Raw genomic sequence first — 23,076 nt, forward strand, 5'->3', positions numbered from 1 at the left:
GTAGTGTCAAATATCACTACTCACATTTTATAGAGATAGAAATGGAAATAATATATAAATTACTTTTATAATCTGCTATGATTATATAATTTTGGAATATCTATTGGAGTACAAGAAATAGAGTTGACCTTCTGTATCCACAGGTCCACATCTGTGGATTCAACCAAACTTGGGTTGAAAATATTGAGGGGGAAAAAAAAAAATCTAGGAAGTTCCAAAAGTAAAACTTGAATTTGCTGCATGCCAATAAATATTTACAAAGAATTTACATAGCATTTACATAAAATTTACATTGTATTATAAGTAATCTAAAAATGATTTAAAGTATACAGGAGGGTGTGCATGTAGGCTATATGCAAATACTATGCATCCCATTTTAATTAAGGGATTTGAGCATCTGTGGATTTTTTTTTTTAATTTTGGTATCCAAGGATGGCTCTAGAGTCAACCCCACATGGGTATTGAGGGATGACTGTCCTGTATTTCCAGGTGAGATTTCTGTGGCACTACAAGGCAGCACAGGGCTTCCAGGTGGTAATGGACGGTAATGCATCTGCCTGCCAGTGCAGGAGACCGGGATTCGATCTCTGGGTTGGGAAGATTGCCTGGAGGAGGAAATAGCAACCCACTCCAGTCTTCTTGCCTGGGAAATCGCATGGACAGAGGAGCCTGGCGGGGTATATAGTCCAGGGGATTGCAAAGAGTCAGACAGGACTTAATGACTGAGCACGAAGTCAGAAAGTGCACCCTTCAGCGTACAGAAAAGGCTCTTCCTATTGTATTGAATAGGTTTTGGTTCATAGGATCAGGTTTAAACCAATGCTATCTTAAAACCCATTGATGCAGGGACAATTACATTCATAGGAATACCTGCATCAGAACTGCACAGAGCCCTTGTCTGCTCACAGTAGATTCACCCAGCCTCACCCATGTCTCCTTTAATTGTTTCAAACAGTGTTCAGGGCATAGTCGCCATTTGAAGTGAATGTCCTGCTCTTCTGGTTACTAAATTGCTATGGATTGTGGAATGGGGTAGAGTAATGTAGGAGAAAAAGGTTCTACTTGCAATTTCATTTCACACATGGCCACCTGAGCGCGAAAGGAGACCTACTGGGCTCCATCTCACAAAGCCTTTCACAAGTGCTCTGTCATTGCAGTTCAGACCAGTTAGTTCCTCAGAAAGAGAGTGCATGAGACACACACCTGTCCCCTTCATTGTTCATGCCTCTCTCTTTCCTGTTCCTTTCCCATTTAAATCTCTCCCACGTATAAACATATAAATCTTACAATTTGGTGGGAGTGCTTAATCCCACCAGATGGAACCCATCTAAGGATTTAATTCTGCCTAATCAAACTGTATTGTGTAGGGGAGAAAAAAATAATTTTCCCTTTTCCCTTCTAGGTCCTTAGTTGAATGCCCCTATAATAAAAGAGAGATTAACAGGAGAGAAACAAACAAAAGTTTCATGATATGTTAACCGTCTTGGGCTCCAAAATCACTGTGGATGGTGACTGCATCCATGAAATCAGAAGATGATTGCTTCTTATCAAAAAAGGGATGACAAACCTAGACACTGTATTGAAAAGCAGAGACATTACTCTGCTGACAAAGATCTGTATAGACAAGGCTATGGTCTTCCCAGTGGTCACGTATGGTTGGGAGAGTTGGACCATAAAGAAGGCAGAACGCCAAAAAATTGATGCCTCTGAACTGTGGTGTTGGAGAAGACTCCTGAAAGTCCCCTGGACAACAAGGAGATCAAACCAGTCAATCTTAAGAGAGATCAACCCTGAATATTCCCTGGAAGGACTGATACTGAAGCTCCAGTATTTTGGTCATCTGATGCGAACAGCCAACTCATTGGAAAAGTCCCTGATGCTGGGAAAGGTTGAGGGCAGGAGAAGAGGGCATCAGAGAACAAGATGGCTGGATGGCATCACCAATGCAATGAATGTGAACTTGGGCAAACTCCAGGAGATGGTGAGGGTCAGGGAGGCCTGGTGTGCTGCAGTCCATGGGGTCTCAAAGAGTTGGATACAACTGGGCAACTGAACAACAAAACCTCCTGTACTCATGGGTGATACTTAGAAAAACTGAGTAAATGGCCCAAGTCACCACTTTAAATTCTATCTCCAGTTAAAGATAAAAGAGATGTTTGGGAAGCTGGCTATAGGAGGTTATCAAGCAAAGCATAGCAAAAAAGAGTGTTGTTGTTATGCAAAGAGATGTTGGGGAAGCTGGCTATGGGAGGTTATCAAGCAAAGCATAGCAAAAAAGAGTGTTGTTGTTATGCAGATTTAGATCAGTAGCTTCCATTTTAAAGAGTTTCTGAAGATCTAGTTGTTCTACTCTTCCTTCCTGGTAAGGAGAGGGAGACACACAAATGGAGAGTTCCCTTATAAATGTAAATGTCTCTTTGAGAAGGATAACTTCCTCTTATTTTCAGGGATTCTCTTATGTATGCTGTTTCTTAAAACTAATCAACTTAAAATAGTCCTTCTGCCCAGGAGGCATATTTTGAGGTGGCAAATTCTCCCCTTCACTTACAACACTGGCATCACATGGGAACTTGTGAGAAATGCAAAAATCAGGCCTCATCCCAGATCTACTGAATCAGAATCTGCATTTTAATAAGATTCTCTGTAATGCATATTCATAAGAAGTGCTGATTGGAGCATGGTACTTGTGATGTCTTGCCAGATTTGTGTTGTTTCATAACCACGGTATTTATGCTAACCCCTACTGGGTACCACATACTTGCTCACTGTTAATGACAAGAAGGATTAGCAAATCTATTGCTATTAAGGGGAAGTGATTTTTAAGATGTATTATTAATAATAAAGCAAGATAACTAATTGCTAGACTAATACACTTAAAAAGGCTAAATACCTAAACAAATAGCAAAAACTCATTAATTTCATATTATTTACCATATTGAATTAGAAAATATCTGATGTAGATAATTTTGATGTTCATTTAAAACTCTGAATCTCAGGCAGTTGGCAGAGAAAGGATAGGATATATGAGTTCTGGATGAACAGTCAAGATGAGCCCATATCATTGTGCACATATTTTCTCTGTGAATCTTGAAAGTTGATATTAAAAAGTTAGACACTGTGAATGCAGTTTGTCAAAGAGTTTAATTAAACATATTTTAATAGACACTTCCTAAGTATTTGTTGGGCACTCTGACAAAACCCACAGCATTTAATGATTTCATAATCTAGTGGAGAAGCAAATATCCACTCTCAGGAATAATATATGTAACCTTGTAGACCCACAGGGTAATGTGGAATAGGGCAGAAGAGAATGATTACATATGACTGGAAAAATGAAGTCTTATAAAAGGACACCTTGGAAATTACTTTTCTGTTCTTAGCCCACTTCTCTTACCTGAGTGCTGTCAATGAATATTTCATCTATTATTAATTGATATACTGAGTATTGATGATTATCAAATCTATAATTCTTACTCTTTACTATCCTCTAAATGTTAGAGGGAGGCCTTGTGTGCTGCAGTCCGTGGGGTTACAAAGACTCGGACACAACTGAGCGATTGAATTGAACTGAACTGCACTCATATAAATTACAAAGCAATAGACTACTCTAAGGATTACAAAGTAGTGGTCCTTTTTCTCAAAGAGATCACAGTCCATAATGGGAGATTTACAGAATGATTGGGCAGATAGTGGAGTGGGATAGAAAGAGACTCTCGCCCATACCAGCTGATAAAGAACAGTTTCCTGGGGAAGATGGCGCTGAGCTGAATTTTGAAGTATCTATAGGAGTTAACAACATAAAGGAGTGTAAAACGTAGCACAAAGGGGACAGCATGAATCAGGACACAAATGTGAAGTAAACATGCTCAGGCCGGTTGGCATCTGGATGATTCCAATTTCCTTTGACTTTAAAAAGCAAAGAAGTAAATGGTGGGGAATGAGATCAAGCAGCAAGCACACAGGCAAAATCACAGGAAAACTTCCCATGCAAAATAATCTCTGTAAGGTAGCAAAATATCTACTTAAAGATGAAATCAAATTGTCAACTACTAGAGCATGCACTGAGAACTCTATCTATGCCTAGGGAAATAGAGTGAGTATCACTGCCTTACGTGGCATACCATAGTTGTATGGAAGTGAATAGATATCATTAAATATGTTACAAGAGAGATATCATTCCCTTAACTTAAACCAATTGAAGATTTTATCTTCTTCACCTTTATTCGAGAGGAATTAATCGATGCCTATGCTAGCTTAACAATGGCAATGATTGCTTTGTCCAGACTTTGTGCTCTCTTTTCTTGTCTGTTTTATAATCAGAGACTAACCCATGCAATGGAACTGAATTTGCTACAAGCTGATCCCACTTGGAGAAATGATAACAAACTAAAGACTTTACATTTTAAGAAAGGGATCTGTTCAAATCCATCCTAACCTAGCTTTCTAAAGACTTGTCACTCTCCAGAGAAACACATTCTTCCCTGGTTGTATATAGTAAAGACATCTATTCAGTACACCTTTTCCATTTGTGAGGATTTGAGGGAAGAAAAAAAATGCCACTTCATGTTGCCAAAGGGCACTTCTGCCAAAAGTAGACATTTTTTCCAGTTGTTAACAGTTGCTCTCAACAACAAATTTTTTTAGCCTTTTTATTGTCCAATCCCTGGCCAGAATTGAAACAATCCTTTGAACAATCAGTTCATTTCAGTTCAGTTCAGTTGCTCAGTTGTGTCTGACTCTTTGCAGCCCCATGGACTGCAGCACGCCAGGCCTCCCTGTCCATCATCAACTACCGGAGTTTATTCAAACTCATAACTATTGAGTCGGTGATGCCATCCAACCATCTCATCCTCTGTCATTCCCTTCTCTTGCATTCAATCTTTCCCAGCATCAGGGTCTTTTCCAATGAGTCAGTTCTTCACATCAGGTGGCCAAAGTACTGAAGTTTTTCAGCTTCAACATCAGTCCTTCCAGTGAATATTCAGGACTGATTTCCTTTAGGATGGACTGGTTGGATCTCTTTGCTGTCCAAGGGACTCTCAAGAGTCTTCTCCAACACCATAGTTCAAAAGCATCAATTTTTCAGTGCTCAGCTTTCTTTGTAGTCCAACTCTCACATCCGTACATGACTACTGGAAAAACCATAACTTTGACTAGACAAACCTTTGTTGGCAAAGTAATGTCTGCCTTTTAATAACCTATCTAGGTTGGTCATAACTCTTCTTTCAAGGAGCCAGCGTCTTTTAATTTCATGGCTGCAATCACCATCTGCAGTGATTTTGGAGCCCCCCAAAATAAGGCCTGTCACTGTTTCTATTGCTTCCCCAACTATTTGCAGTGAAGCGATGGGACCAGATGCCATTATCTTAGTTTTCTGAATGTTGAGTTTTAAGCCAACTTTTTCACTCTCCTCTTTCACTTTCATCAAGAGGCTCTTTAGTTCTTCTTCACTTTCTGCCATAAAGGTGGTGTCATCTGCATATCTGAGGTTATTGATATTTCTCCCAGCAATCTTGATTCCAGCTTGTGCTTCATCCAGCCCAGCATTTCTCATGATGTACTCTGCATATAAGTTAAATAAATAAGCAGGGTGATAATATAGCGCTTTGACATTCTCCTTTCCCAATTTGGAACCAGTCTGTTTCATGTCCAGTTGTAACTGTTGCTTCCTGACCTGCAGACAGATTTCTCAGGAGGCAGGTCAGATAGTCTGGTATTCCCATCTCTTTAAGAATTTTCCACAGTTTGTTGTGATCCACACAGTCAAAGGCTTTGGCATAGTTAATAAGATGTTTTTTTGGAACTCTCTGGCTTTTTCGATGATCCAATGGATACTGGAAATTTACTCACTGGAATACATCGTTGAATATCTTAGTTTCCTGCTCTATGGGACTTTCAATTTATTGAGAAAACAATTATGCAAATGTGTATGTGATTCAAAGTTAATATGATAGTATAGGAACAGAGTAGCATAGTTTAGATATGGAATCATGAAAGTGTTTGGGAAAGAGACAATGAAACTGGAGACCTGAGGGGTGAGTAGGTGTTTCTCAGACAAGGACTGGGGATAAGAGAAACATCTATGGAGGTGAAGAAGACCATTTAAATGTCTTATGTAAGTTTTATTAGGCTTTTTAAAGTGCTCACAGTATTTTATTGAAATACTGAAGTTTATTTTATTAAAATAAGATATACTAATTTTTAAGGGTGTGGCTTGAAATTTCACCATATGTTTACACTCATTATCACCACTCAGGTTAAGATACAGAACAATTTTATCACTCTCCAAATTTTCTTATTTCCCCTATTCTGGACATTTTTCCCACAGTGGTAACCACTATTCTGGCTTCTGTCACTTAGATACATTTAAAGAACTGAAAAAAGTTCAATGAAATGGTTGTATAGACAAGGGGATAATAGAGAGGAGATGAGAATGCAGTGGTAGGTAAGTGGTGGGCCACAGAGAATCTTGAGGAACTGGTTCAGGATTTGAACTTTTGGCTGGAATGAAATGAATAGCTGTTGAAAACCTGCCCAGAGAAATAAAATGATTAGATTCACATTTAACAGTTATACTAACCAGAGGTCATGAAGAGCAGAAATAAAGGAACCAGTTAGGAAGTTAATGTAATATTCTAAAAGAAAAGATAATGGTTACATGTGCAAAGGAATAGCATGGAGAAAAATCAACAGATTTAAGAGGTAATTTGAAGTTTAAATGTTTGAAACACTTAAACATTTGTTAAAAAGGACTCATTATTTTAATAAGAGCATCATTTGAAAATTATAGTTGCATTTGAATAGCTACTGCCTTTGAAAGCTAATAGATATATTCTCTGAATTTTAAATGGTATTTATTATATTCTATCTTGGCACAGTATAACTTCACAATGAATTCATTTTATTTTCCACCTACAAAGGGAATATCGCTTGGAGTTTTCCATAAGAACTAGTCTAATATTTACCTTTGGGCCATAAAAAAGATTTTCCATCTTTCTTTCACTATGCAAAATTTGAAAATTTTTTGTATTGAGTTTAAAATCATAATCAAACATAGAAATTTCCATTTTAATTTATTCACGTCCTCAAAATGTGACTCACTTTACCAACAAAAACCAGTATGGAGAATAAACACTCCAAAGAAATATGCCATTGAACACTTTTACCTTGAGGCTAGAACCGATATATTTAAGAAAATTTCCTTTATGCTACATAATCATGAGTGTGGTTTACATATTACTTAGATCATTAGCCAAAAATATTTTATTTTGCTTGTTTTACCTTTTTGGAACAATTAAGGTGATTTCTCCAAATAACCTAATCCAATTTCTTTTTTTCACATTTTGAAAACCAGTTGTATGTTTCAGATTCTTTATCCCAATGGTAAGAGCAAGAGTGGTAAAGAGTGATAAAGTCACTGTATTAATTTCCTAAGTCTGCTGTAACAAAGTGCCGCGAGAGAGTGACTTGAAACAACAGAAATTTATCATTTTGCAATTCCAGAGGCCAGAAGTTCAAAATCAAGGTACTAGTAGGGCTCAGCTCCCTCTGAGACCCTGAACAGAATTCCTCCTGGCCTCTTCCTGGTGGTTCGCTGGCGGCCTTTGCTGTTCCTTGGGCTTTTAGGTGCATCACTGCAACTCTTTGTCTTCACGTGGCTTTCCTCCCGTGCCTCTGTCTCTTCAGATGATAACACCCATCATATTCAGTTAGAAACCCATCCTATCCAGTGTGAATGCATCCTAACTAATCACAACTTCAATAACACTGTTTCCACATAAGGTCATAGTTTCAGGTACTGGGGGTTAAGATTCAATGTATCTTTTTCTTTTTTTTTCCTGAAGGGAGGGAAGCAATTCAACCTGTAGCTGTTACCAAAACCAGTAAAATAAGAGCTTCTGCCACTGCGAAATTACCTAGCAGCAGTTGAATTCGCCATTTTTTACATATATTTTCTTCATTACATGTAGAAAAATAACTAAATATATGAAAATGTTGTGCATGTATGTGTGCGTGTGTGTGTGTGTGTGTGTGTGTGTGTGTGTGTGTGCGCGCGCATGTAGGCATGCCTGCTCACCTCTGTAGACCTGTAATGGATTCCATCACTGATAACTCATGGGATCATGGAAAACTGCAAATTTGTCTTACATTTTAATGCTGAGTTCATTGCTTTAATTCAGTCGTAGTCACTGGAAAATTTTTTTTAGGGTTGACTATGCATTCCTGAATGAAATATCAACAGATTAGTTTTCATTTTCTTCCTCTCTAGCATAGCTTAGTAAAATAAAACAATCTGGATGGATGGCTTCTGTTTCTATATCCTGGATAAGATGGGTTACAAAACACCAAGGTGCTCAATGCTTCGGCTTAGGATAGATTTCTTCCTTACACTTGGGAAGATGCATCATCTGTAGTGAGTCTCGCTACTCTAGACATGTGTTCTAAATAATTCAGTTACTTTCTTCTGAATTTCCTCAGCGACCTAATTTTTTCCACTCAATTCTCCAACAGTCATTTTACACCACTTGACTGACATTTAATGCGCATCCACTGTATACCAAGCACAAGGAGACAGAGATGAAATATAAAATCGACACTCGAAGATCTCTCCGGAAATAACTAAGTCAACCACTGCTTTTCTGGGTATTTTTCTTAACACTTTCACGTTGGATTATGGTGTGTTCAAGTATACAAGCCTGTTTGTTAGACAGACAGAGGGGATGAAAATACCTCAGAGGATGTTAAAGTTATTCTTGGACCCTGTGCTCTGATTTTGTGACTTGTTTTGTTTTTTATATTTTCTATTTCAGCTGAAAGAGACATCAGTGTCTACTGTGGGGTCCAGGCCATTACAATGAAGATTAATTTTTGCACAGTTCTTTTCTCCGGGTATTCTGAAGCAGATCTGGCCCTGAACGGAAGGCATGGGGATTCCCACTGCAGGGGCTTCATCAATAACAACACCTTTCCTGCTGTGGTCATTTTCATCATCAATCTCAGCACCTTGGAGGGCTGTGGAAACAATTTAGTGGTAAGATTAGAGTGAAACTCTGTGCTAGGTTTGGGGATCATAACTAAAAGAAAAACACACACACACAAAAATCCCCATATCATGAAATAATCAGAAACCCAATCTGTCTTTTAAGAACAAAACCCCAATAAAACTGAACAAACCACTTTTCTTTGCCTGTTTGAGGCTTCTGCTCCCAAACATCTGATTTCATTTTCCCAGTAGTGGTTCTGTTTATTGTAGCTGGTGGTTGAGGGGCCTGAGATTAACTGTGCTACTCTAACCAGCATTATTTTGTATGAGTGACTTTGAGGAGTATTTCTCTACAGTTTTTCATTAGCTGTGTTCCTCCTGCTTTTTATGGAAGTATCTTTTATATCCCAGTGAGTTTGGCAATGAATCACTTGGCCTGTTATTTCTTAGTGACCTCGTTCAGGAAGAAAGATGGAATATCGAATGAGAAACTTAGAATCTTCTAGGTATCCTGTTTACCATTGAATGAGCCACACCACTGTTTTGTAAAAGAGGGCTGTTAGCATTTCCAGCATGAGTTTCTTCATACTGTGGATCTATCCTTTGAATTAAAAAATGTTTACATACCCAATCTTACCCAAGAAATCCCTGCAACATGCTCCATCCAGTCACTGTAAAAATTAAAACACCACTTTAGATATTTCCACCTTGAGTGAGAACCACTTATCTACACTATTCATTTATCTATTCATGTATTGAATACCAAAAACAGAATTATAACAGGCATTCACTGTCCTGGGAATTAAAAATTAATTGAAGTAAAAGATAATTGTGATTTGGTGGGGGTGTTAGGCTAAAATTTATTTAAAACAGTTTTTCCTTTTGCTTGTTTAAATATAGTCTTATTGGTTAATCCTAGCAAAGAAAAAGATTTATTGAACATGTCCACTTAGGCCAGTAAAGAAGGAGAAATTGACTTTTCCTCTTGATTATTCTGAGGGCAGGGCTTTTAAGACTTGATGGGAGATAGGAGACAGGAAAAAGAGATTTCTTTGAATCTCCTTTATCTTTTCTCAGAGGGCAGTTAGAATATTGTGCCCATGACCGTTTCCAAATATACAGCTTGAGTATTGTTGACTCTTTTTATTAAAAACGTTTATTCATCTCTCTCGGTTGTGTGCAGAGAGGTTATGAAGTGGGCCTAAGGGAGAGTGAGGGGAAGTGATGCAGGTTGATTATTACACATCCTAGCTTCCTTGTGGGGGGAGGGAGGGAGGGGGGAAGGAAGGGAGAGAGGGACGTGGGGAAGAGGGGAGGGAGCCCAAGTGGAGAGGAGCCGCACAGCCCCTCCCCACAGGGACTCTGCTTCAGGGAGCTTCCTGTTCTCCAGTTCAGTCTTATCGTGCTCCCTGCTGCCAAAAAAAGAGAACAGTTCCAGAGAAATGCCAGGCAAAGCACCCACGTGTGTGTGTGTGTGTGTGTGTGTATGTATGCATCATTTCTTTGTTGTTGTTTTTTTAAACTGAATAAGTCTGGTATAAAAACTGTAATGTACATGTATGTGTGTACACACATATATTTTTTTTTTACAGATAGAATTTGCATGTTTAGCTAGCCAGTCAGGCAGACAATGTGTAGAGAGGAAGATTTACTTAGTTTATATTTTTGTCTTAGATATCACCAGCCTTGGTATCTACTCCAAGGACAGTTCTATATAGGAAAAATTAAGTAGACTACTAAATCATATGGATTAGAATCAAAATGTTTTTTCATAAGGATTCTGATTCTCTTCGTAAATCAGCTAGATAATTGCTTCAGCTTTGCCCACGTGCTCCTAGGTCCATGTATAAAGTGTATTCTCTTGTTGAGAATTACATGTTACAGGTCTCCATAATAGCTGCTAAAATATTAATTGATCATCATATTGTATTTGACATGGGGGGAGAAGTTCAGTGGTATTATGATGGCCACGAACATTATTGATGTCAAAATTGTTAATTCTCCATGAGCATAGGGAAAGCTATCCTTCCCAGCCCCTTTGCAGCTAGCGAGGGCTTTGTAACTGGTTCAGTCCTGTAGACTCTTACTGAACTTGACATGTGCATAGCAAAAAGCCTCTGCATGATCTACTAGCTCTGGCGTTTTCTGTCTTAGCAGTACTAGAAGCCACATGCTGAGATGGCAGTGCTACAAGGAAATAGAGCCAGTCTTAGGCAAAAACACTGTGTTAACACTTGGAATGGAACCACCTTTACCAAACTGCCCTGGACATGTAGCATAAACAAAAGATGAACTTTTGTTGTGTTAATATATTGAGATATAGGGGTTGAATTGTTACTGCAATATTACATAGCCTGTGCTGACTCAAATAATACATTGCCATGATTTAAAAATCCTCAGAGTTTAATGATCATAGGTCCATATAAAGTTTGTCTCACTGGAGAGCCTGAGTTTTGACAAGCATACTGCTAGCAATCACTGTTGATAAAAGAAGTATTCAGCTGATGACCCTCTACCTGGTAATTCACAATGAGAACAGAGAGCTTGGGCAATAATAACCTTAGTGCTGAGTCTCTCAGTCATGTCCGACTCTTTGCAGCCCCTTGGACTGTAGCCTGCCAGGCTCCTGTGCCCATGGAATTGTCCAGGCGAGAATACTGGAGTGAATTGTCATTTCCTTCTCCAGGGATCTGCCCAACCCAGGGATCAAACCCATGTCTCTTATGTCCCTGCGTTGGCAGGTGGATTCTTTACTACCAGTGCCATCTAGGAAGTCTAATAAGCGGCCATTCCTTGTATCCTTACCATCTTAGTGCTCCAAGACATCGATACCATCGTCAGAGACAGGATTCATCCAAAATCCTTGGCCTCCAGGTTAAACTATGTAACCATGAGCCTGTGCTGGGCTATGCTTAGTCTGTCAGTCATGTCTGACTCTTTGCAACCCCAAGGACTAGCTTTCCAAGCTCCTCTGTCCATGGTGATTCTCTAGGCAAGAATACTGGAATGGGTTGCCATGCTCTCTTCCAGGGCATCCTCCCAACCCAGGGATCCAACCCAGGTCTCCCACATTGCAGTTGGATTCTTTACCAGCTGAGCCACCAAAGAAGCCTAAGAATACTGGAGTCGATAGCCTATCCCTTCTCCAGAGGATCTTTCTGACCCAGGAATCAAACCAGGGTCTCCTGCGTTGCAGGTGGATTCTTTACCATCTGAGCTATAAGGAAGCCCAACTGTGAGCCTAGTGCTTCCCAATAACATGTATGATGTCAACTTCACCCAAACAATATTTCCTCAGAAAAACCTTCATCTAGTTATAGACTTGAAAAACATCTATAACTATGGTAACATATTTTAAGGCCTCAATTTTTGAAAGCCTTCCTTCTTTGACTTATTCTAGATATTTCAGATTCAGAATTGCAATTTAAATGTTTGGATTTTATATTAACTTTTTAATTAAGATATTAACATATAATAAAATCAGTGGCAGAGGATGAGATGCTTAGATAGTATCAACAACTCAATGGACATGAATCTGAGCAAACTCCAGGAGACAGTGAAGGACATGGAAGCCTGGTGTGCTGCAGTCCATGGGGTAGCAAAGAGCTGGACATGACTTAGTGACTGAACAACAACAATGAAATCATTTGTGTTAAGTGTAAAAAAAAAATATTGACAATTCCTGAAATGGTGGTTATTACATTTTAGTGGAATTGGAGAATTCAGTGAAAACTAATCAGTCCAAGGGGAATACACACATGGACAATATTTTTGTATAAATTCTAGGAGTTCATGATCCCTCTGCAACATCCCTGTGAACTATTGCCCTGAAAGGAGATGAGAATCTCCATGTACCACAGAGGAAGACCCTAAGGAGACTGACTATCAGAAAATTTGTGACCGTCATTCATTTGTTTAAAATTTATCTCAAAGGCCTCAGGATGCTGGTGTCACTGAGCTATGCTGAAGGGACAAAGGCAAATAAGGCCTAGAGGGTCCCCTGCCTGCAAAGAGCTCTGATTATGGATGGAAGTGTGCTGAGTCAGACTACTCATGCACTGTGACTGCTTCTGTGAGACAGAAAGTATGGGGGAGTCGGGAGAAGTTCCCGAGGAAGATGAGACCCGGGAGAAGTAGGATGTGTTGTGGTGAAGAGGGCCAGTGAGGAGGCAGGGGTATGCACAAATGCCAGAGCAACAAGGGCCTTGGTGCTGGGGCTTTGCTAACCAAGAATGGGAGCCTGGAGATACGAAGCTAACAGTGAAAACAAGATGGAACTAACAGGGGGCTTTTATTCCAGGCCATGGAATTTGGCTTTCCCCATGAGTATTTTCAAATTTCTTGCTCTTGCACAACAAGTAACATATAGTTTCTCTCCTTTCTTATTTATGAAATATGAGTAAACCATCTCTGGTAATATGAAGCTTTATTTATTTAAAAGAAACATATGAGTCAGATAGAGAAAGACCAATATGATACTGCTTATATGTTGATCTAAAAAAAATGTTACAAATGAACTTTATGTGCAAAACAGAAGTAGAGTTACAGATGTAGAAAATAAACTTATAGCTACCAAGGGGGAAAGTGGCAAGGGAGAGAAAAATTGGGAGACTGGGATTGACATATGCCTGCTACTATATATAAGATAGATAACTAATAAGAATCTACTGTATAGCATGGGGGACTCTACTCAATACTCTGAAATGATCTACATGGGAATAATATCTAAAAAAGAGTCAATATATGTATAATTGATTCAATTTGCTGTATCACAGAAACTAACACACTGTATACTAACATTGTAAATCAACTATACTTCAATACAAATTCATTTAAAAAATTAAATCACCCTCTTAATGAGAGGAAAAAAGACATATGATCACTTATAACTAGAATTATGTGTGTATAATATCAAAGTTATGTCATGTTATAGTTGCAACAGACCCTGGAAATGATCTGACCTAATGTTTTATTTTGCATATGAAATGCCTAGATTTATATGAAACTATTTAATCACTGAGCTTGACCTACAATTCTAACAGGTATCCACAGTTCCTGGAGTCAGTGCTTATGGAAATGCAACTTCAGTACAAATAGGAAATATTTCAGGATATATTGATACTCCAGACCCACCAACAATCATCAGCTATCTACCTGGGCTTCTTTACAAATTTAGCTGTAGTTATCCATTGGAATACCTGGTTAATAATACCCAACTTGCTTCGTAAGTGGCATTTTATTCTTACTTTCTCATGTTGTCTTTGTATTTGGGTCATTTTTATCCTTGAGGAACTTACAGAGATATTAATAGCAGGATTTGTTGAGAAAGTTAGACTGAATCTAATGGAAACTATATATGGTCTTATGCATCTATCTACTTATCCATCTATAACTATTATTGTTTTGAAGAAGAGCAACAGTTCAGTTTTAGTCTTTTCCCTAAATTAAAACCAGCTCACGTTAGTCAAATATCTGCCTCTGGTTCTCCTGGTTCCCTTCAGAACCGCCCAGGAACCCAAGAGCCTGGGGGCTCATGCAGTCCAGAGGACCTGTCCTATTTCCAGCACGTAGATCATTTGGTCACTATGTTGTTGGGTCCTGCTTGGGTTCAGTCCCTGCGTATGTGCTCACAGTTGGGCTGCTGCCCCAGAATCTGAGGTCTCCATGCCTCCCGCTGAGGTGTCCCCTGCACAGATGCTGATGAATCCCAGCAAAGGTGGTATCACTCATAGCCAAAGAGCTTCAGACATGGGTTCATTGCCTTTTGTTTAGGTATGCATTTATTGAGGCTTCCCAGGTGGCTCAGTGGTAAAGAATCCACCTGCCAAGCAGGAGATGCAGGCTTAAAATCCCTGGGTCAGGAAGATCCCCTGGAGGAGGAAACGGTAATCCTCTCCTGTTGCCATGGGAAATCCCATGTTCAGAGGAACCTGGCAGGCTACAGTCCATGGGATCTCAAAGAGTCGTATCAGACTTAGCGACTACACCACTACCACATTCATTCATTACTCCCAAGGCACACACTCCAAGACGTGTTTACATCCATATTGCAATATAATCGTATGGATTTGTGAAACATTTTTGTCAAAATGGGGTGATTGAATAAAAACTTTCCCCTGTCAGTTGTAGGGTTTTCTCTCACGAAAGTAAAGTTATTTAATCTCGGTCACAAGGGAACATGGAGGACACATTTTGCTTCAGTTTAAAAAATATTCATAGATAATTTAATGGTACAGTTATGATTAACAACTTGGTCAAAAGCAAGATTTTGATGCAGAAAACAAGAAAAGAAAGGCCGTGACTCAAAAAGAAGCAGGTGCAGAGAGAAATAGGTCATAGTCTTTCACTCTGCTCCCCTCAACTTCCTCACTAAATTAATTTCTGAACTTCAATGCACATGGATATGCATTCATTTAAATGGGACTTCCCTGATAGCTCAGTTGGTAAAGAATCTGCCTGCAATGCAGGAGACCCTCGGTTCCTGGGAGGGAAGATCTGCTGGAGAAAGGAAAAAGTTACCCACTCCAGCATTCTGGCTCGGAGAACTAGTCCATGGGGTAGCAAAGAGTTGGACAGGACTGAGCAACTTTCATTTTCGTTGCTGCTTCCCTGATGACTCAGTTGGCAAAGAATCCCCTCCTGCAATGCAGGATACTCCAGGTCGATTCCTGGGTTGGGAAGATCCCCTGGAGAAGGGAAAAAGCTACCCACTCAAGTATTCTGGCCTGGAGAACTAGTCCATGGGGTCACAAAGAGTCAGAGAGGACTAAGCAGCTTTCACTTTTGGAGAAGGAAATGGCAACCCACTCCAGTATTCTTGCCTGGAAAATCCCATGGATGGAGGAGGCTGGTGGGCTACAGTCCATGGGGTTTCAAAGAGTTGGACAGGACTGAGTGACTTCACTTTCATTTTTTCTTTATTCAACAAATATTTATTATACACCTAATATGTACCATGCAAAGTTCTAACAGTGAAAAAAGTAAAAAAATTCCTGGTCTCATGAAGCTTATACAGAAAGGGAATTGATGAAAATGTATTCGCATTAAATTCAGACTTTATTGGAATAAATTTTTTTCCCTGCAAGTCTCATATATGTAATAAAAATGTAAAAAAAATATTCTTCTATAAATGAAAAGATCAGAAAGAGGTTTGCCTTCATTTAGTCCCTCTTGCTTTTTGATTATTTATCTATTCAGTGATTTAAACAATATGCCCATTCCAGACCTTGTTATGTCAGGATTGCTCAAGAGTTTTGGTGCCTTGAATCTAACTTAAGGTGTGACTGAAGCTGTTACTTTATTTATTTATTTTTTTTGAAGCTGTTACTTTAAAAATCTCATCAGTGCCTTCCTTTTCCTCAATCTGTTTTAGGTCCTCAGCTGCCATTTCTGTGAGGGAGAACAATGGTACATTTGTCAGCACTTTGAACCTGCTCCTTTATAATGTAAGTTGATGGTCGAAGGATGTTATTTTTTTCTCTCACTGATCTGAGGAGCCATTTATGTGAATGGCTTTCCTATAAAAATCCACCAAAATTTACATTAGCACTGTTATACTTTGGTAATGTTTCTTCATCTTCACCACCATTTTCAAATATCTTAGTGATAAAGGTACGCTAACAACTCCATTATTTTCCAGAAGTTGATAAATGATTTAAATTTTACTGCACATATGTGATTCTGTGTAGTTACTCCAAGTGTCTATCTACATTAATATGTATATATTTATTTGTGTGTGTGTGTGTGTAAACATAGTCAGGGTCAAGAATTTGGAAATAATATATTTGTGATAAAAAGATAGGAAAAGTCCAAAAGATACTTCATTTGAAGGCAAGATACTTGGTGTTCAATGTGTTAACATTTCCAGTGTGGGTTTTGACTGTTGTCAATTCTGTCATATCTGAGACAGTTTGGGTTTGACTACATAGTATTGTCTAAACTTTTGTCATATAAATATTGACAGTGGCAGCAAAATGTGAAAAATATATGAATTTCTATTTATAACTCTAACATTAATCCCCCAAATGATATTTTCATGTTGATTAAAAATTTTATTCATACATTTTAAATGCCTGATTTAAATATCAATTTTTCAATATATCAACCAACATTTTTGTAAATTATGAATCTGATTTTTACATTATTATTCATGTCATCATGGCACTAAGTTATAATTCATGCAACTGATTTAAAAGTCAGTGCTTTATACTTTGCATATAATGAGCTATAAATATTGTAGTAGGACACTTTCCAAAGGCATTTAAAAAATCATGTTTATAAGTTTGTAGTCTGACACCACAGAGTTCTAAACAACAAATTAAAATGTGTTGGAATGAAGATTGCCTTTCTGTCATTTCTAAACTTTCTTCTGCAAGGAGAAGCTGCCAAGATCCTTGGTTTTACAATACTCAGCAAATATGTGCCAATATTCATTCCTAATATGACCAGATATTTATTATTGTTGTGAGCAATATTTTTAAATTGGAAAGTTTCTCTCTGTTAATTTATATGTGTAATCTCCCTGAGGTAGAATTGTGATGATTGCCCTGGATTCAATATTATTTGTTACAATTGACTGAAGCAAAGATGAGAATTCCTGTTCTTAAAAGAGTGAAAAATATACTCACATGACATTTAAGGATACCACTATTTTCTGTGAAATTAAGCTATTCTTTCTGTAGAAAAGCAGAAAATAAAAATTTAGAAGTGTGGACTTGAGGAGAGCTTTGCTATTAAGCTCTTTCCTTTATCATTAGAAATAGTATAGCAGTCCTGTTGCTAAACTAGACCTAATCCTTCAAAGAGTTCCTAGCATCTTAGTGCCAAATAAAAGCCTATAATTTGATGATAACCTAAGACTTTAATTTGATAGTTAAACAGTAATTATTTGACATGACTAAACAAAATACATAGTATCAAAATCATTCTCATTTTTAGCCAATTTGCAATGATATTATTAAATGGTTGAATTAACACATTGAATTTAAAATTTGCTTACCAGTTATCTGGTAAAACTCAACCACTTCCCTACAGACTCGTTGTTTTTGTTTTGTCTTTTTTTTTTTTAATCAGCAAACTTTTTTTAGAGCAGTTTTCGGTTTATAGAAAAATTGATCTAAAAGTACAGAGAATTCCTATAGACCTTCAGGGCCTACATACAGTTTCCCTTATTACTTACACCTTGCATTATGGGGCATGTGGCATGTTGCTTATAATTTATGAGCCAATATTGATATATTAAGTAATTTTCATAGTTTACATTTAGGTTAATGCTTCATGTTACATGCCTATGGGTTTTGAAAACTGTGCATGGCATATGTCCATTATTACTGTATCATACAGAAGAGTTTCACTGCCTCAAACTGATTTTTTAACTTGACACCATTGTAGTATTTTGCCATCTTTCAGGACATTAAAAAGACTAGCAATTGATACTGGAAAAAAATGTTTGTTATTGTTCAGTCACTAAGTCATGTCTGACTCTTTGCGACCCCATGGACAGCAGCATGCCAGGGTTCCCTCTCCTTCACTATCTCCCGGAGTTTGCTCAAATTCATGTCCATTGAGTTAGCGATCCCATCCAATCATCATCCTCTGTTGCCCCCTTCTCTTCCTGCCCTCAATCTTTCCCAGCATCAGGGTCTTTTTCAACGACTTGGCTCTTCAAATCAGGTGGCCAAAGTATTGGAGCTTCAACTTCAGCAGCAGTCCTTCCAATGAATATTTTTACTTGATTTTCTTTAGGATTGACTGGTTTGATCTTCTTGCTTTCCGAGGGACTCTCAAGAATCTTCTCCAGCATCACCATTTGAAAGCATCAATTCTTTGGTGCTCAGCCTTCTTTCTGGTCCAGCTTTCACATCTGTACATGACTTCTGAAAAAATTATAGTTTTAACTAAACAGACCTTTGGTATGTTTTAATGAAATTTATCCAAAACCACATTTATTATTTGTTTGGAACTCTAACACTTAGGTGCCCAAATGTGATTTTATTGCAGCATTTCAAACTAAGTATTATGTTACAACCATTTGGGGCCATATTTTCCTATTTTATATGCAAAAGTTTTGATTTCTAACCCTTGGGAATTATGAAGAGTTATATTACATACCTGCTACTCTTATTCTGTGGTTAGCTATTTGAAAAGGAAAAGTTGTACTGAATATGGATTCAGTACAACTATTTCTGTGTGTTATGGGATTCAGTGAATGTACTTAGGAAAATTTTACTTGTAAAAAATAATGACATTTATTGATTTTGTGATTTCAATATGTGCAGTTTACCTCGAGTTGACCTTGGCCCTTATTCTTGCGTAGTATAAATAGATTAGTTTTCTTCTCTGTGGCAATTATGTGAGGATGATTTTGAATTTGAATTGCACCTAGGTAATAGTGTCTTCTGAGCAGATAAACAGAGTAAATCTAAAACTGGGATATGGTAATTATGAATTATTTTTAAAGTTGAAGAAGAAATCTAAAATGAATATAATTGATTTTAGGGACAATATTTACTAACAGGAGTAAGGCAACTATACAAAATAAAATCTAAACATTACTGTTTAGAAGAGGTTTAGGAGAAAAAGGTGATAATTAAGATTAAGCCATAGCTGAGTCATATCATTTGCAAATGACTTTGTAGTATAATATTTGTAAAAAAATGAAGTAAGATCCTTTGGGACAATACCGATGCAAGTACAAGATGAATGAGCCATAATAGTTGATGAAGTGTGTATAACTTGAAGAAGTTGGAAAAGGGAGCCAGGAAGAGAATTAATTAAAAATACTACCTATGAGAAATGGGAGAGGAGCTGTTATCATTTATCACAGAAATATAGAAAATAAGTACAGCATATAATCCCTCACTTATCAGGCTTTATTTGGGAATGAAATGTTCCACATGAATGCAACTCTTTCAAAAGTGAAGCATCCAAGTTATTATTGTTTTAAGTTTCAAAATTCAGTATCTGTTCTTTCTTCCCAGCCTTCTGAAACAAAGTGAGCTCTGTATTCTGCCTTTACTTGATGATATTGAGATTTCATTAAGTATTTCCCTTTGCTGCAAAATAGCTTTATCTTCAGAGTTACTAAATTTGGGGGAAACAATTTGCCTCCATGCTAAATGATTTGACAACTTAGATTTTGAGAAGTTTTTTCTTTATTCTTCATTTTTTTTTTCCTGCTTTTCTTTACTACCAATTTCTAATTTGCTGCCATAATCTACTGTAGATTGGGGAATTATATAAATAAGCTCTGCAGAATTGGTCTAAGCTAAGGGTAAAAGGTAGAAATGAAGTCCTAAGACATCCTTCTATAAGTCCTCACCACTTTATCTAATACAGGAATTGCATGGCATGCATTTTTGACAACTTGGAGAACATACTGGTCCGTTTTTTGTTTTTGTTTTCAATTAAATTCTGGTAATTTTAAATTGTGAGATAAGGGACTTTGGGTTAATAAGAGATTATTAAAAGTATAAAGATTTACAACTCCAGCAGCAAAGGGCTTAAACTGAAGCAGATATAATTTAAATAAACTGAATATTAGCTACTAATATAATTTAAATAAATGAAATATGAATTTAAATAAACTGAATATTAATAGTTGAATATTAGCCAAACTAAATACTAACCTCTTACTAGTAACCATTGCATGTAATTTAAATACACTGAACATTCATCATCATAAATGATAAACTATGGACGTGAAAAGATTTATGCATGGAAGTGAGTTTGTTACTTGGATATGATTTAAGAACAGTTCTGCCAAAAACTAGAGGATTAACTAGGTCCTTTTTGGAGTTGGTTCAGTAAATTTATGTTGATTTGCTCTCTCTTTTTTTTAATAGGACATTATTGTCTTAAGTAAACGTGCGGTTGTTGGGAAGGCAATGATGGATTAATTGCTTATTTTTTTTATTGTCAGGACTCGACCTACAATCAGCAGTTAATTATCCCGAGTATAGGACTACCTTTGAAAACCAAAGTATTTGCAGCCGTGCAAGCCACTAACCTGGATGGCAGGTATTTTCGAGCTCCTGTCTTTTGTTGGTTAAAACATGTTGGCCGTCTAAAGCCTGATGAATCTTAAAGTCAGCTCATTCACTTAAAAAAATATTGTCATTGCCACACCATCTAGGAATGCCTAATTAATATACCTGCCTCTTGAGAAACCTGTATGCAGGTCAGGAAGCAACAGTTAGAACTGGACATGGAACAACAGACTGGTTCCAAATAGGAAAAGGAGTACGTCAAGGCTGTATATTGTCACCCTGCTTATTTAATTTATATGCAGAGTACATCATGAGAAACGCTGGGCTGGAAAAAGCACAAGCTGGAATCAAGATTGCTGGGAGAAATATCAGTAACCTCAGATATGCAGATGACACCACCTTTATGGCAGAAAGTGAAGAGGAACTAAAAAGCCTCTTGATGAAAGTGAAAGAAGAGAGTGAAAAAGTTGGCTTAAAGCTCAACATTCAGAAAACAAAGATCATGGCATCTGGTCCCATCACTTCATGGGAAATAGATGGGGAAACAGTGGAAACAGTGGCAGACTTTTTTTTTCTGGGCTCCAAAATCACTGCAGATGGTGATTGCAGCCATGAAATTAAAAGACACTTACTCCTTGGAAGGAAAGTTATGACCAACCTAGACAATATATTAAAAAGCAGAGACATCACTTTGTCAACAAAGGTCTGTGTGATCAAGGCTATGTTTTTCCAGTGGTCATGTATGGATGTGAGAGTTGAACTATAAAGAAAGCTGAGCGCAGAAGAATTGATGCTTTTGAACTGTGGTGTTTGAGAAGACTCTTGAGAGTCCCTTGAACTGCAAGGCGATCCAACCAGTCCATCCTAAAGGAGATCAGTCCTAGGTGTTCATTGGAAGGACTGATGCTGAAGCTGAAACTCCAATACTTTGGCCACCTCATGCGAAGAGCTGACTCATTTGAAAAGGCCCTGATGCTGGGAAAGATTGAGAGCAGGAGGAGAAGGGGACGACAGAGGATGAGGTGGCTGGATGGCATCACCGACTCAATTGACATGGATTTGGGTGGACTCCGGGAGTTGGTGATGGACAGGGAGGCCTGGGGTGCTGCGGTTCATGGGGTAGCAAAGAGTCGGACATGACTGAGCAACTGAACTGAACTGAATAAATAGAAATAAACTGCAAGGATGAAAGGGTGACACTTTAAGTCATTAACTGGAAAATAACATTTTTTCCCTTAAAGAAGGAGAGGTAGTGACTGGAAGAGGGCATGGGGAGAGCTCTGGGGATACCAGAATATTCTGCTTTTTCTGAAAGATGATTAGATACAGTATTTTTGTGAACACGTGGCCTGTATATTTTCTATGTGTGTGTGTCCCTGCATGCTCAGTTGCTCTAGTCGTGTCTGACTCTTTGTGACCCCATGGAGCCCACCAGGCTCCTCTGTTCATGGGATTCTCCAGGAAAGAATACTGGAATGGATTGCCATGCCCTCCTCCAAGGGATCTTCCTGACCCAGGAATCACACCTGCGTCTCCTGCATTTTCTGCTTTACAGGTGGATTCTTTATTGCTGAGCCACAGGGGAAGCCCTCCTATGTGTGTGTTAATATTCAATAAATGTTTATTTAAAAAAACAAAAGAACTGTGGCCCACAACTATATATAACAATCCCCAGAAACATCTCTGCAAAATAACCAAATTAGTCATTTTGTCTGATTCTTAGAAAATCCAGGATGATCAAAATTGAAAGGAAATTTAAAAGTAAAGATACATTTCTGTCTTAATAAAAAATTGTAACATGTATGTGATTTATTTTGGGTTTCTCATATATTATTATTTAAACTTTGCATCCTGAAGAGATTGGTGCTCTTGAGAAATTTGATTCTACTTTACCTTCTCCCTTTTTGTCTTCTTGGCATTTCTGTTCTTGGTTTTATGTGATACTTGATGTGCGATGGCAGTTTGTTGCAGACTTTTAAACACTCTGAGTTTAGGAAAACATTTTATTAAACAAGAAGTCTCAGGAAATAATTAGTTAAAAAACCATATTCCTATATTACTATATTAATATAAATATATACTATATTAATATAAAACTATATTACT

The 23,076-nt window shown here is 37.8% G+C and overlaps 1 protein-coding gene across 2 annotated transcripts in view; it reads left to right on the plus strand.

The window, feature by feature from the left end:
• Positions 1-23,076, plus strand: part of ZPLD1 (zona pellucida like domain containing 1) — a 405,680-nt gene that overhangs the window by 368,917 nt on the left and 13,687 nt on the right. For both annotated transcript variants that reach the window (XM_043892989.1, XM_043892990.1), the window contains 4 exons: positions 8,811-9,031; positions 14,026-14,207; positions 16,356-16,428; positions 20,904-21,001. In XM_043892989.1, coding sequence (XP_043748924.1) covers positions 8,811-9,031; positions 14,026-14,207; positions 16,356-16,428; positions 20,904-21,001 — 574 coding nt within the window. The remainder of the gene's footprint in view (positions 1-8,810; positions 9,032-14,025; positions 14,208-16,355; positions 16,429-20,903; positions 21,002-23,076) is intronic.

This window comes from Cervus elaphus, chromosome 31, assembly GCF_910594005.1.
Source record: "Cervus elaphus chromosome 31, mCerEla1.1, whole genome shotgun sequence".
NCBI classification, from domain to species: domain Eukaryota; kingdom Metazoa; phylum Chordata; class Mammalia; order Artiodactyla; family Cervidae; genus Cervus; species Cervus elaphus.